The 13637-nt window shown below is 40.6% G+C and overlaps 1 protein-coding gene across 2 annotated transcripts; it reads right to left on the bottom strand.

The window, feature by feature from the left end:
- Positions 1 to 125: 125 nt before the first annotated feature.
- On the bottom strand, positions 126 to 12245 carry mastl (microtubule associated serine/threonine kinase-like). 2 transcript variants are annotated; one of them, XM_058390590.1, is made up of 13 exons: positions 11790 to 12245; positions 10613 to 10750; positions 9337 to 9476; positions 9163 to 9251; positions 8952 to 9058; positions 7948 to 8110; positions 7705 to 7865; positions 5944 to 7011; positions 5712 to 5853; positions 4706 to 4726; positions 3162 to 3275; positions 1772 to 1873; positions 126 to 754 (listed from the first exon to the last, which is right to left on the bottom strand). In XM_058390590.1, exons 1-13 carry the CDS (start codon positions 11955 to 11957, stop codon positions 597 to 599), a joined length of 2571 nt encoding a protein of 856 aa, XP_058246573.1. In that variant the 5' UTR covers positions 11958 to 12245; the 3' UTR covers positions 126 to 596. The 2 variants fall into 2 exon arrangements, with proteins under 2 accessions (XP_058246573.1, XP_058246582.1); XM_058390599.1 differs by lacking the exon at positions 4706 to 4726.
- Positions 12246 to 13637: the final 1392 nt, after the last annotated feature.

The raw sequence follows: 13637 nt of genomic DNA, 5'->3' as shown, positions 1-13637 counted from the left end.
CTTTACTGAATTTTTATTTATTCCTTCTTTCAAGATGGAGAAGTAATTTTCTAACTACTTCTCCATCTTGAAAGAAGGAATAAATAAAAAAAGGGAAGTAAATAAACAAATAGTCCCCATGATGATGATATTAAAGGGATTTTATTAGAACTTCTACACCATGCACTGAAACGTGATTAAAAATTAAGTTTTTGCATGAGACGCTATCCAAAAACCGATACTGTCATTAAAAAAGACATTTGAAAAACCCGATCTCTGAAACCCTCAGCATGTTAGAGTATCCAAATATAGCAGCAGGAACAAATAATATATTACTCATAGAGACACACAAAACACTAAAATAATATACAAGGTTTAGAATATATATAGGTAGAGTCCTGACCAGAGATGTGAGATGGTTTTGTTTATTATCACGTCATTCTAAATGTCTCTGAAGAATCACTCGAGAGTGTGTGATCATAAAACGATAATGGAAGGAAGAAAGGAAGGGCGTTACATTCATAATCAGGAAATCATCTCCTCCGTCGTAGAGGCTGCCAGGACGAGCTACAGGAGTGTGAGTGCTTGTGTGCAAACTGTGTGTGTGTGTTAGTGTATTAGAGACTGAAGCCAGAGAGAGCCAGGTGTTGTGCGGTGTTCCTCGCCTCAAAGTAAGACGTGTCCGTCTCGTCATGAGGATCGGGAATGAAAGGCATTTGCTGGTTCTGGAGATTGTCCCAGTCCAAACCAGTGAAGAAAGCATGCTGTTTCAGCTCTGGAGAGGGGTGGGGGGGTTTGGGGGGACACATGATCATAATCACAAACTTGTTAGAAACATTCAGCATTTTGAACATCCATAAGGAACAAATTAATACTAATAAGTAGAAATCAATCACAGGAGCGTGACGTTATAGGAAAATAGTCAGTGAGTATTTTTAATGAAGTCACTATAGCATCTCAAAAAAAAAAAAAAAACAACATACAGCAATCAGGCATAACATTATAACCACTGAGAGGTGCCGTGAATAAGACTGAGTATCTCCTCATCATGGCCCCTGTTAGTGGGTGGGATATATTAGGCAGCAAGTGAACATTTAGTCCTCAAAGTTGATGTTAGAAGCAGGAAAAATGGACAAGTGTAAGGATTTGAGCGAGTTTGACCAAGGGATAAATTGTGATGGCTAGACCACTGGATCAGAGCATCTCCAAAACTGCAGCTCTTGTGGGGTGTTCCCGGTCTGCAGTGGTCAGTATCTATCAAAAGTATCCTTTAAGTCCTGTAGGTAATCCATGGAGGCCTCACCTAGCAACTTACAGGACTTAAAGGATCTGCTGCTAACACTCTAGTGGCAGATTCCACAGCACACCTTCAGGGATCTAGTGGAGTCCATGCCTTGATGGGTCAGGGCTGTTTTGGCAGCAAAAGGGGGACCTACACAATATTAGGCAGGTGGTCATAATGTTATGCCTGATTGGTGTAAAACTTAAACACTTAGAATTAGGTTTAGTCAGTCAAATGCTTTTTATTAATAATAATTGATTTTTAAAAATTCTTTCAAAAAATTAATAAAAAGTTTTAAAAATATATTTGTTAACATACTGTAACATTTATAAAACTGTAGTGTAATTTTTGAAGGTTTTAAAATGTAAGCCCCACAAAATAAATAAATAAATGAATGAATAAATAAATAAATAAATCACAAAAAGAAACGAGTCAGTCCTGGATAGAGAACAGCAGGAGGCGTGAACCTGCAGCACACACTGTGTCATGGTGCTATGTGGAGTTGCTCACCTTTAAGCCCCGCCCTCTTGGAGACGTCTGTACTGAGGAGGATCTCTATGGCACCTCGAGCGTTGGGGGATAATTCCTCTTCTCCGTCAGGCCATGGAATGTCTGTTCATGTTATTAGAAACAGGATCTAATTCATTCATCTATCAGCTGATGTGATTATTTAATTCTGATGTCTATGATCATATTGGTCAGAAAATATTCTCTCATGATACTTTGGTGAAAAGTCTGACATGTTCTCATCTGTTTATTTGAGAAATATATGGGGTAGAAAATTAAATTGGTCAAAAGATGTTTAAATCAACTAGCTGCTTTTGTTCAACGCTGCACTGACCAATTTTCTCAAAATAGTTAATATATGTTTTAATATATTTCGTGTGTCAAGTCATCGTCCTGCTTTCGGTTCACATCAAAGATTTTGGATGCAATTCCACACCATCCTACATTTTTATGCAGTGCAAGAAAATGTCTAAAATGTACTTCTATTGATTTGCTGAATCTTGTAAATGGATATTGATGAATAAACGCAAAATAATCCTCATCACAGGTACACTGTATTGCCAAAAGTTTTGGGACACCCCTCCAAATCAGCGAGTTCAGGGTTTGTTTTTCAGGGGTTGGGCTCGGCCCCTTATTTCCAGTGAAAGGAACTCTTAATGCTTCAGCTTCATACCAAGACATTTTGGACAATTTAATGCTCCCAATTTTGTGGGAACAGTTTGGGGATGACGCCTTCCTGTTCCAACATGACTACACACAGAGTCCTGACCTCAAACCAATAGAACAGCTTTGGAATGAATTAGAGTGGAGACTGTGAGCCAGACCAAAACTGGGACGTCTGCCTTTACATGCACATGAATGTAATATGGAGTTGTCCCACCCCTTTACAGCTATAACAGCTTCAAATCTTCTGGGAAGGCTTTCCACAAGGTATAGGAGAGTGTTTATGGGAATCTTTGACCGTTCCTCTAAAAGCGCATGTGTGAGGTCAGGCACTGATGTTGGATGAGAAGGTCTGACTCACAGTCTCCACTCTAATTCATCCCAAAGGTGTTCTATGGGGTTGAGGTCAGGACTCTGTGCAGGCCAGTCAAGTTCCTCCACACCAAACTCACTCATCCATGTCTTTATGGACCTTGCTTTGTGCACTGGTGTGCATTCATGTTGGAACAGGAAGGGGTCATCCCCAAACTGTTCCCACAAAGTTCGGAGCATAAAATAGTCCAAAATGTCTTGGTATGAAGCTGGAGCATTAAGAGTTTTTTCACTGGGACTAATGGGCCGAGCCCAACCCCTGAAGTCAATTTGGAGCGGTGTCCCAAAACTTTGGGCAATATAGTGCACATATACACATCACAGATTACTTTTGGATGATAAAGAACGAGCCGTTGACCTCGGTTGAGAATATTCTGGAAGACGAGTTGAGGAGTTTCGTCATTGAACGGAGGAACTCCGGTGAGGAACTCGAACAGGCACACGCCCAGCGCCCACCAGTCCACCGTGGCGTCTGTGGAGGGAGAAAACCAGATCACGTACTGAACACATCGCTTTTGTCTCAACGTCCTCCAGTGTGTTAGAGCGTGACCACAGCACAGCTGTGAGAGCAGGGGAAGTTAGACTGATTTCTGGGGTGAGTGAATTAATAACTTTACATAACATTATACATTAAAAACATCTAGTTTCATTCATTTGTTGTTTTTTATTGGCATTGTCATCAGTGATGGTCTTAAGCCTGAAGGATAATTCAGAAAGTCCTCTTTTTTACATTTTCCCCACACACGTTTTTGTTAATTGTTTACCACACTTTCCACATTAATCACACTCTTAGTCAGATAGTACCCTAATCATCACCACTAATTATGAATACTTCACCGGTTTTGGAAATGAATGTTCTTTGACTCAATGATCCTCCGATAATATTCCCAGAATCGCCAATTAAACTAAAAACAATCATCAAAACCCATTAGAGCGGATGATGTCCCAGTTCCCAGCCAGTCCATACTGTTTTGTCATTTATCCCACCTTCTAAAGCCACTGTCAATCTTTCTATCATCTTTTGTGTAATACATGGCCATGAGAAAACTGAAAGATTGACGACGATAAGCATTCCTACATTTTCTGGGAAAATCTGAGGAGAGTAATGTTAGCTATGTATCTACTGAGGAAATCGAGATGAAGTTGGTCGATCAGGCATCGACCGTACATACACTGTACATACAGTGATGGTTCAATTGGTTAAGGCTCTGGGTTGTTGATCGGAAGATTGAGGTTCAAGCCCCAGCTCCACTGTTGGGCAATTGAGCAAGGTCCTTAACCCTCTCTCTGCTCCAGGGGTGCTGTATCATAGCTGCCCCTGCACTCTGACCCCAACTTCCTCAGCTGGCATATGGGAATAAAAGACTTCCACTGGCGATAATAATAAAGGCTTCTTGCCCTCAGTTGTGTTCATTGTGTATTCTCTATCCTCCATTTTGGACCTTCTCCTGAATCTGACAAACTTGCATATAGTCTGCGATGAGGAACGTCAGAGAACTGAATTGAAATAAAAGTAACTTTGTGACACTTCACTAATAGATTTTTTCATCTAGTGACAGGACTGACTGGGAAGCATCTGTTAAACCGTTCACCAGTGAAATCTCCCATTATTCCCAAGGTCACAGAGCATCACTGAAGCTGAAAGCATCAAGCCAAGGTGAATCATGGAAGCAGGATTCCCGTTCGCATTACTGCAATTAGTCAGCCGTTTCCCTGGGCAAAGGTCATAAAGGATACTTCAACCAATGTTTCCTGGCTGGTAATGTAGAACACTTCTACATTGTGTTTCTCACAAACTTCCAGTTATTGTTAACCGTGTCTGTGTTTGTTTTTGGATGAAGTATTCCTTTATGGAAAACTGGCCTGCTCATGCATCAGCACCAAACTGCACATCATACTCACCATACGCAACTGATCCTGCAACTAAAACACAAGGGGGCAATGAGGAAGCTGCTCAGTGTGCAGAGCATCAGACATTTAACTACATAAAAAAATATATCAATTACACTTACAAGCCAGTTTAATAGGAACACCTGTACACAACATACACCTAATCAGCCAATCATGTCACAGTGTACACTCTATTGCCAGACGTTTTGGGACACCCCTCCAAATCACTGAATTCAGGTGTTGTGTTTCAGGGGTTGGGCTCGGCCTCTTAGTTCTAAACTGTTCCAAACTGTTCCCACAAAGTTCGGAGCATAAAATAGTCCAAAATGTCTTGGTATGAAGCTGGAGCATTAAGAGTTCCTTTCACTGGAACTTAGGGGTCAAGCCTAACCCCTGAATTCATTGATTTGAAGGGGTGTCCCAAAACGTTTGGCAATATAGTATATATGATCAGGTAGATACACGTCAAGAGCTTCAGTCTATACACAAAAAACAAAACCTGCTGCTGCATGATTGGCTGACTGACTGCCTTCACAACAGCAACAATGTGGAGACCGTTACTGAAAAGAAAGTGGAACAAGGCATGCAAATATACTGAACTGTTTTAACTGTATGCAAATGAGTAGCGAACAACAAGCCTGAGTAAGAGATGGACAGTGGTGTGTTTTTTTCCCTCCACGTGCAAACCTTGGAAGCTCACGGCTCTTAGTCTAGTCAGTGAGCTGCTTCAAGCTTGAACTTTTCAATTCATATAAAAGTTTAAGCGTATTTAAAACCATCAAAACACGGTTTCAGGCTCAGTTTTATACAAGGTTTACACGTCTGAATTATGGTCGGATTGGTAACCTCTAGCTAGTTCGAACTAACCTAGTGAAACCATGGCAACCGGAAGAAGACTAAATAAATAGACACGTCCACACAGGCAAACGAACTAGAACATTCTAAGTTGAGTGCTGGTGTGAGAGCAGTGTAAGAATTACAGTCTAGTGTTGAAAGCATTACTCCAGTTTCCTCTTACCGTGATGTTTCCCTACTAAAAGTTCTGGGGCGAGGTAGTCAGGGGTTCCGAGGATCGGGGCGTTCTCCGTTGGTTCCGGACCTCTGCGGACACTCTTGGGCGTTCGATAAGGGGTATGAGACATGGCCATCGGCTGAGGAGTCTAGGAGTAAAAAGAAAATTAAATGAGGAATCGAAAAGATATTCACTGGTGGATGTGTTCATTACGCTGAACTCTGACTCAGATGTGTACCTGGTAAAGTGAGCTGTTGAGGCTGCGTCTCTTCTTCTGCACCGGCGTGATAGCGGTGGGCGCGGTCTGGAACGAAGTCGACGTGGACATGTCCATGCCGTCCATCGAGACCAAGCTGAGGCGCGAGCCGTAAGACAGGTTGGAGCGGTTGATGGAGCTGCAGTAGCTTCTGAAGGCCACCACGTTCTTGGGCTTGAGGAACGGGGGCGATTTGAGCAGACTGCTTGACACCACATGGAGATGATGATGATGATGATGATGATGGTCTTCCTCGTTGTACTTCAGCGAGGTCGATACAGCCCGTGCTTCTGTGATGACAGAGGTTTCATTTTCATCCTCAAATGACGAGACCAGAGCTTCTTTTTCTCCACGTGGAGGGGGTGTGTTCGCGATCACGGACATTTCATGAACCGAGCTATCCGAGTCCAAGCTCAGGCTTCGTCTAGTCTCTCGGGGAGAGGAGGTGAGGCCGGAGATGGGACCGTTCTCGTACGGTTCCTCCAGCTCGCACAAAAGATTCTTGGTCACTTTTGAAGGGCTGGACTGCTTCGGGATTCCTGCGCCAGACCCCAAACCGACGGCAGAGAAAATCCCGGTCAGTCCCGTATGGAGTCTGGAGTCATTCTCCGGAATGGGAAAACTCCGCTTGTACTCGGAGTTGTTCTTCTTTGCTTGGATCTCAGCTTGCTCGGGGCTTGTGTCCACCTCGGTAAAAGCTCGTTTCAAAGACGAGCCTGGATTTAGAACAGATCCTTCCTCTAAAGACTTACAAACACTGAGGAAGCTCCTCTTGGGTTTCGTCAGACTGTTCTCGCACGATGGTTTGAGCGGAGTCTTTCCCGGCGTGACACAGAGATCAGAGTCATTGAAAGGGAGTCTCCTTCCTGCTAAATTTTCCTGCTTTACATTTCTACAATCCGGTTTGACTGAGTGCTGCTTGTTCACAGACTCCGATCTCGAGTTTGGGTTCTGAAGCGGACTCTGAGGGACGTCGTTTCCCTCCGCCGCAGGCAGGGGGAGTCTGCGCCCCACTGTGTCCTTTATGTTCAGAGGCGGGATGTTTTCGTTCTGCAAACGCACAATATTTTTCTTATTAGCTTAATAATTCCATGACATTTTAAGATACTTCTATGATGTGGATATACAACAAGATATAGGTTTGGTAAAAAACTGGAAAAAAAAAAAAAAATAATAATGTTGGTCAAATAAACAAATTAATTAATTTATTGAGTTCAGTTACACTTTCAAAGACAAAATTCAATTGTAAAAATTAAGGACATTTATTTAAGTAAATTTAATTTTATTCATTGAATAAATAAGTAATTATATATTAAATTAAATTTTAAAAAATAATAATAAAAAATGTAATACATTGCACAAATTGTACATTTTCTTCTGCCGTGCATGTGGAGTGGAACCTTAAATTTTAATTCAATTATTAACACTGAAAATTACAGAAAAAAAACTGAAAGAAATTGTTTTTGCAAAATCGAGAAAGCTCGAGTTCAGTGTTACATTTAAAGACAACATGATTGAATTATTAACAGAAAAGTAGAGAAATATATTTGTATTTTAAACATATATAAACTCAAAGAATTTAAGAGACTAGGAACTTTGAACATGGAAAAACAGGGAAAATAAAATGTAAAAATGTACAGTATTTTTATACATTTTTTAAAAATGTATCCTGTTTTAAATACAGCACAAATAATAATAAATAACAAGTAATACACTAGATCTATATCTATAAAGTGGTATTACCTGCTCGTCCTCCCACAGCGGGCTGATGCAGCTCTCCGAGTCGCTGGACGGCAGCATGCATGAGTGAGCACTGCCAACACTTAAAGACTCGAACCTCTTCCTGGATTTCATCAGCCTCGGTGTCAGACTTTTGGCCAATAAGCTGGGACTAAACACACTTCCTAAAAGAAATCACACATAATCAAAGAGTCAGTGTTTTGATAAACTGATGAAAATGATACTCAAGATGATCGAGATGCATACCGAGGCCTCGTGACGGGGCGATGGGGGAATGCGGGAGCTCTCGTCTTCTAGCCAACAGCGGTGAACAAAGAGAGCTCTTTCTGTGCTCGGCTTTCCCACAAGTCATAGGGCTGGACACGGCCGAGGCGCTGCTGTGACGCTTCCCGTCCATCACTGGAGTATTCTACACAGTGGAGAAACAGTATACAGATAATTACACAGATCAGGCATAACATTATGACTAATATTGTGTTGGTCCACCTTTTGCTGTCAAAACAGCCCTGACCCATCGAGGCATGGACACCACTAGATCCCTGAAGGTGTGCTGTGGTATCTGGCCCCAAGATATTAACAGCAGATCCTTTAAAGGATACGTTTGATAGATACTGACCATTGCAGACTGGGAACACCCCACAAAAGCTACAGTTTTGGAGATGCTCTGATCCAGTGTGCAGCTCTGTTCCAGTGTGCATTATTGTGTAGGTCCCCCTTTTGCTGCCACAACAGCCCTGACCCATCAAGGCATAGGCTCCACTAGATCCCTGAAGGTGTGCTGTGGTATCTAGCACCAAGATGTTAGCAGCAGATTGTTTAAGGATGAACAATTTTGATAGATAGTGACCACTGCAGACCAGGAACAGCCCACATGAGCTATAGTTTGTGGAGATGCTCTGATCCAGTGGTCTAGCCATCACAATTTGGCCCTTCGTCAAACTCGCTCAAATCCTTACACTTGTCACATTTGTCCTGCTTCTAACATCAACTGCCTAATATATGCCACCCAGTAACAGGGGTTATGCCTGATCTTTGTATAAGTAGTAACTGCAATTATTTGTTCTACTGAAAATGATTCTGATTGGTCAGAAGGTGTGGATTTATTTACTATAACAGCAACAAATTACAAGTTTTTATTAATGTGCTTTATCTAATACCTTGTTACTAAATTAACAGGTCAGTTACAGGGATTTGTGTATGTGTAGAGCATGTGTAATATCTGTTACAAATGGAATTCTTGTTTTACTTACAAGACCAAGAGAACTTATCAAGGACAGAACTTGACCAGGAGTCCGGAAATAATCCTTCTTCGGTTTGGCCAAAGAGGGCGTGGTCAATATATCCATAAGGTTCAGTTCTAGAGAATAAATTTAAGAAAAATCTATGAGCTTTTCTGATTGGAAAAATCCTAAAAAGATATAACATGCTAAATAAAGTACATATTTTCCACCGTTAACATACCCCTGTCGAGTTTCACTTTGGAGAGCCCGAAGTCAGTGAGCTTGATGTGACCCTCGTTGCTGACCAGCATGTTATCAGGTTTCAAATCCCTGACGAGAGAAGACGTGTTTCTGTTTATCCACGTCAACACACACTTCTCTGGAGCGCAAGCTCTTATGTTATAACCACAAATACCTGTGAATGATGCCATGTCGGTGAAGATAATCCAAAGCTAGCGCCACTTCGGAAATGTATTTTAAGGACATGTCCTCGTCGAAGTAGCCGTAGACGTGGAGCAGAGATTTCACGTCACCGCCGATCAGGTACTCCATCACCTGGGGAGAAAACACGCACAGCTTCATCACATACACAGCTCTTCTGCTGGATGGTGTGGTGTAGATGGACCATAACGTACATCTTACGAATGACATCAATTACAGCTGAAGTTAGGGATGGGTCTGTATTTACAAATGTTTATGTGTGGATTTAAAGGCATTTACAAATATTACTCATTATATACCTGTTCCTACAGGTGTCGACCCTTTCTCTTTTCACTAATCAGTGCTATGGATCAATTCGTTATTTCTCAGGATGCCATAAGTGAAAACTAATGTTTTAAATCAGTGTATCATGGTGTATCTGTCTCACTGCGGTATTTTAGCCGGACATCCTGTAAATGTGATTCAGCACAGAGAAGAAAAGACTGCCTCTGGGGTTGAGATTTAAACGGTACAGGTGAAAAGTCAAATCTGGGTTTGAGTAAACTTTACAATCCAATACAAGTATGTGGCGATTAGGGCTGTGAGTCAAATCTTTGAGTCGGATCTCTGTGTACGAGTCATTTTGACTCTCAGCTGTGTGTGTGTGGGCCTGTATGACAGAGATGGTTTTTTTAATGTGTAATCGAGTGTATTCGGGGAAGTGACCAGTTCTCAGGAGAAACAGAAATGAGAAGAGCATTAAAGCTGGGACGCTGAATGTTTTTGTCGAGGCACGAGTGTAGAAACTGTATTTAACTTATTCTTCTGCTTAAATGAATTTAGACATTTTAGACATTAAAAAGAAGCTCTGAAAGAGTCGACTCGTTGATTCGTGAATTGACTCACCTAAAAGAGTCACTTGTAGAACAACAGCAATTTAACCCACGGTGTGTTTAAAAGCAGATTGTGATGGGATGTGAAGATGAACACTCTGTTCTTTCAGCTGTTCCCTGTTCGGGGTTGCCGCAGCGGATCATTTGGTCTGCGTATTTTGATTTGGCACAGATTTTACGCCGGACGCCCTTCCTGATCCAACCCTCCCATTATATCCGGGCTTGGGACCGGCACTGACTCTTAACTCTTCAGTGGCTGGGTTAGTATAGAAATAGTTATAGACTCTAAATCTCCTAAATTTAAATATCTAATCATTTAAATAGACATTTTGCCCAACATGCCCATCCCCTCGCTACAGTTTTTGCTTTTATCCATACCAGATACACCTTGCTGGCTGTCTGTAGGGAGTAATACAGGTGCACGATGAAGGGGCTCTTGCTGAGGGCCAGAGCGTCTCTCTCCGCCCGCATCTGATCACTCATGTTCTTATCCAGCATGTCCGCCTTCTTCACCACCTGACAACAGATCATTCAAACGTCATTGTGTGTATAATGAAATACCAAAACTGCATATGACTGTAGTGATGTTTCAGCATTTCATATGTCAATCATACATGTCAAGAGTATAGTTAAATCTAACTATAGAGTATAGTTAAATCTAGACATTTTTACTCTTTGTAGATTACAATGCTCTAATGTTTCATATTAATAGACACTGATTATCGTCTATTATTATTATTAGTCTTATTTTGTCATGTATCGGTCTATTGCACTACAACGGAAACGTGTTTTACAGTTTCTTGTGTTAACCCTGTATTTTAATGTGCAATGTGTGTGTCATAATACTCGATAAACTTAATCAATAATGATTAATGTATGATTCTCCTCTCAATTCATTTCAGTCAATGCTTTTAGTGTACATGATCAGGCATAACATTATGACCACCTCCACATTATTGTGTAGGTCCCCCTTTTGCTGCCACAACAGCCCTCACCCATCAAGGCATAGACTCCACTAGATCCCTGAAGGTGTGCTGTGGTATCTAGCACCAAGATGTTAGCAGCAGATCGTTTAAGGATGAACACTTTTGATAGATAGTAACCACTGGAGACCGGGAACACCCCACAAGAGCTGCAGTTTTGGAGATGCTCTGATCCAGTGGTCTAGCCATCACAATTTGGCCCTTCGTCAAACTCAACGCTCAAATCCTTACGCTTGTCCATTTTTCCTGCTTCTAACATCAACTTTGAGGACAAAATGTTCACTTGCTGCCTAATATATCCCACCCACTAACAGGTGCCATGATGAGGAGATCATCAGTCTTATTCACTTCACCTCTCAGTGGTCATAATGTTATGCCTGATCGGTTTAACCCTTTCATATCTTCTAGGTTATTTCTACAAGTAAGGAATGTTTTAATATGACTACTGCATCTTTAATTATATTTCCAGGACATTAATGTTGGAATTGTTAGGATCCATGCACCACCCCCAACCCCACTTTAACTCATGTGATTGAGTTAGATTCACGTGCACATGGGTTTTCTAGCAGTACCTTCACAGCATAGAGTTTGGAGTTGTTCTTTTTCCGGGCCAGAAAGACTTTCCCGAAGGCGCCGCGGCTGATTGGCTTCAGCACCGTGAAGTCCTCTATGGAGGGAGGCTTCGGCACTTCAACACTCGTGGACGCAGCAACTGATACTGATTTCTCTTCAGCCTCCATTTTCTGTCCACTCTCTCTCTCTATCTCTCCCTCTCTTCTTCTCTCACTCTCTCTCTCTTCTTTTCTCTCTCTCTCAACGACGATCTCTTAAAACGAATTTAAACGAATGGTCACTCTACTGTGCATTCACGCAGGAACCCTAGCAACACACCTAATGTAATAACCAACATTACTTTAATCTATCCAGACATGCATGAGAGAGATAAACTGTCTGTTTTTGTTAAAAATTAACAAGTTTTAATCCACCATTAGCATCGCCCTATTGACACACCAGCCATTAGCATTGTTTTGAAATTTGAAATGCGCTCCTCAGGGTTAGGGGGCCTTACTATAGATGTCCGTAAATATTATCAAACATTTACGTTCCAAAAGCAAAAACGTGGCGGTTTACACCTCATCTGTATTAAATACGTATATATATATGTTTCAAGTTTTCACGTAATGGAGCGTGTGAATATTTTTAAGAGTTCGTTAATAGTATTGAAATAGTCTTTATTTTAATCAGGCATATATCTGGACTACTAAGGTCAGTTTGGTTTATGCAACAGGCCCTCTGGCGGACGCGAAAACAACGGATAACGAGTTTCTGCACATGCGCAGTACAAATTCCGATGGCTCGCGTAGCGACGGGAATAAAATAGGGTTGCCATGTATGTGGTTTTCAAGCCATTTAAAAAATAACTTATTTTTTCACGAAAATGTGTACATTTTTTTTCTTTGGGTTTGCTTTCGATAAATAAACGGATGTTAGTCAATTTTTTAAAAATAATTATTTATATTGGTGCTGTTGTTTGTTTATCTATCTATAAAGAAAATCAAACCTATTTATGTATAATTTACTGTTTGTATATGTATATAATATTTTTGTTTTATTTTTCACTTTTTTTCCACGCGAATATTTAATTAACCATTAGAAACATCCAACCAAATCATCTGTGAGTATATACAGTCAAAAAAAAAGATGAGTGACAGATTCTTTGGCATTGCTACAAAATTCACATAAATTATCAAGATTGAAACGTTCTAACAACTCCTTGACAGGGTAAAATTTTATAGGATACTTCTCTAATTTTATTATTAAAAAAAAAACGTTTTAGTTATTGACCATACTTTTTTCCAGTGGACATTTTCATATCTAGCAGATCAGAACATTATTGAGCAAGGCAAATAGTTTGTTTTTAAAATATTTCTAATATATTTGTTACTACATCTATCTATTACTATATTAATATCCCCAATAAATATAGTGTCACTACAAAAACTGATCTGAAGATCAGCGTCCACAGGAGAAAATCTAAGATACGACTTTGCCAGGAATTGCATCAAAAATAATAGAATACTCTGTTGGTCTCACAGGAATCATAAATTTATTGAGAAATTCAGAATATGTTAAAAGTAGGCCCTGTTCATTAAGCAACTGACTGACAGTAAGAATTCCATTGTCGTATCAGGCCTGATTAAAGATTGACTTTTTTTGTACAAGGTATCTTTATTATTCCATATAAAACATTGATGCGGTGAGAGGTTATGTTTATAGATTAATTGCCAAGCCAGCAGTGCCTGCTTATGAAAATTTGCCAATTTAACTGGGATTTTTCCAAACGAAAAATTACATTTTAAAAGGAAATTAATGCCACCCAAAGAGTTAGATATGCAAGTGGGGAAAACATTCCATATATT

Source organism: Hemibagrus wyckioides, linkage group LG01, assembly GCF_019097595.1.
Source record: "Hemibagrus wyckioides isolate EC202008001 linkage group LG01, SWU_Hwy_1.0, whole genome shotgun sequence".
Taxonomy (NCBI): Eukaryota; Metazoa; Chordata; class Actinopteri; order Siluriformes; family Bagridae; genus Hemibagrus; species Hemibagrus wyckioides.
This window is presented reverse-complemented; position numbering and strand designations above follow the sequence as displayed.

What these genes read in the sequence shown, in the direction of transcription:
- mastl (XM_058390590.1), bottom strand. Translation starts at nt 11,957, where the DNA reads ATGGAGGCTGAAGAGAAATCAGTATCAGTTGCTGCGTCCACGAGTGTT. An exon ending in CCAAACTCTATGCTGTGAAG is followed by an intron (nt 10,751 to 11,789) that starts GTACTGCTAGAA and finishes ATCTGTTGTCAG; the next exon opens with GTGGTGAAGAAGGCGGACAT. An exon ending in CGCCCCGTCACGAGGCCTCG is followed by an intron (nt 7,866 to 7,947) that starts GTATGCATCTCG and finishes GATTTCTTTTAG; the next exon opens with GAAGTGTGTTTAGTCCCAGC.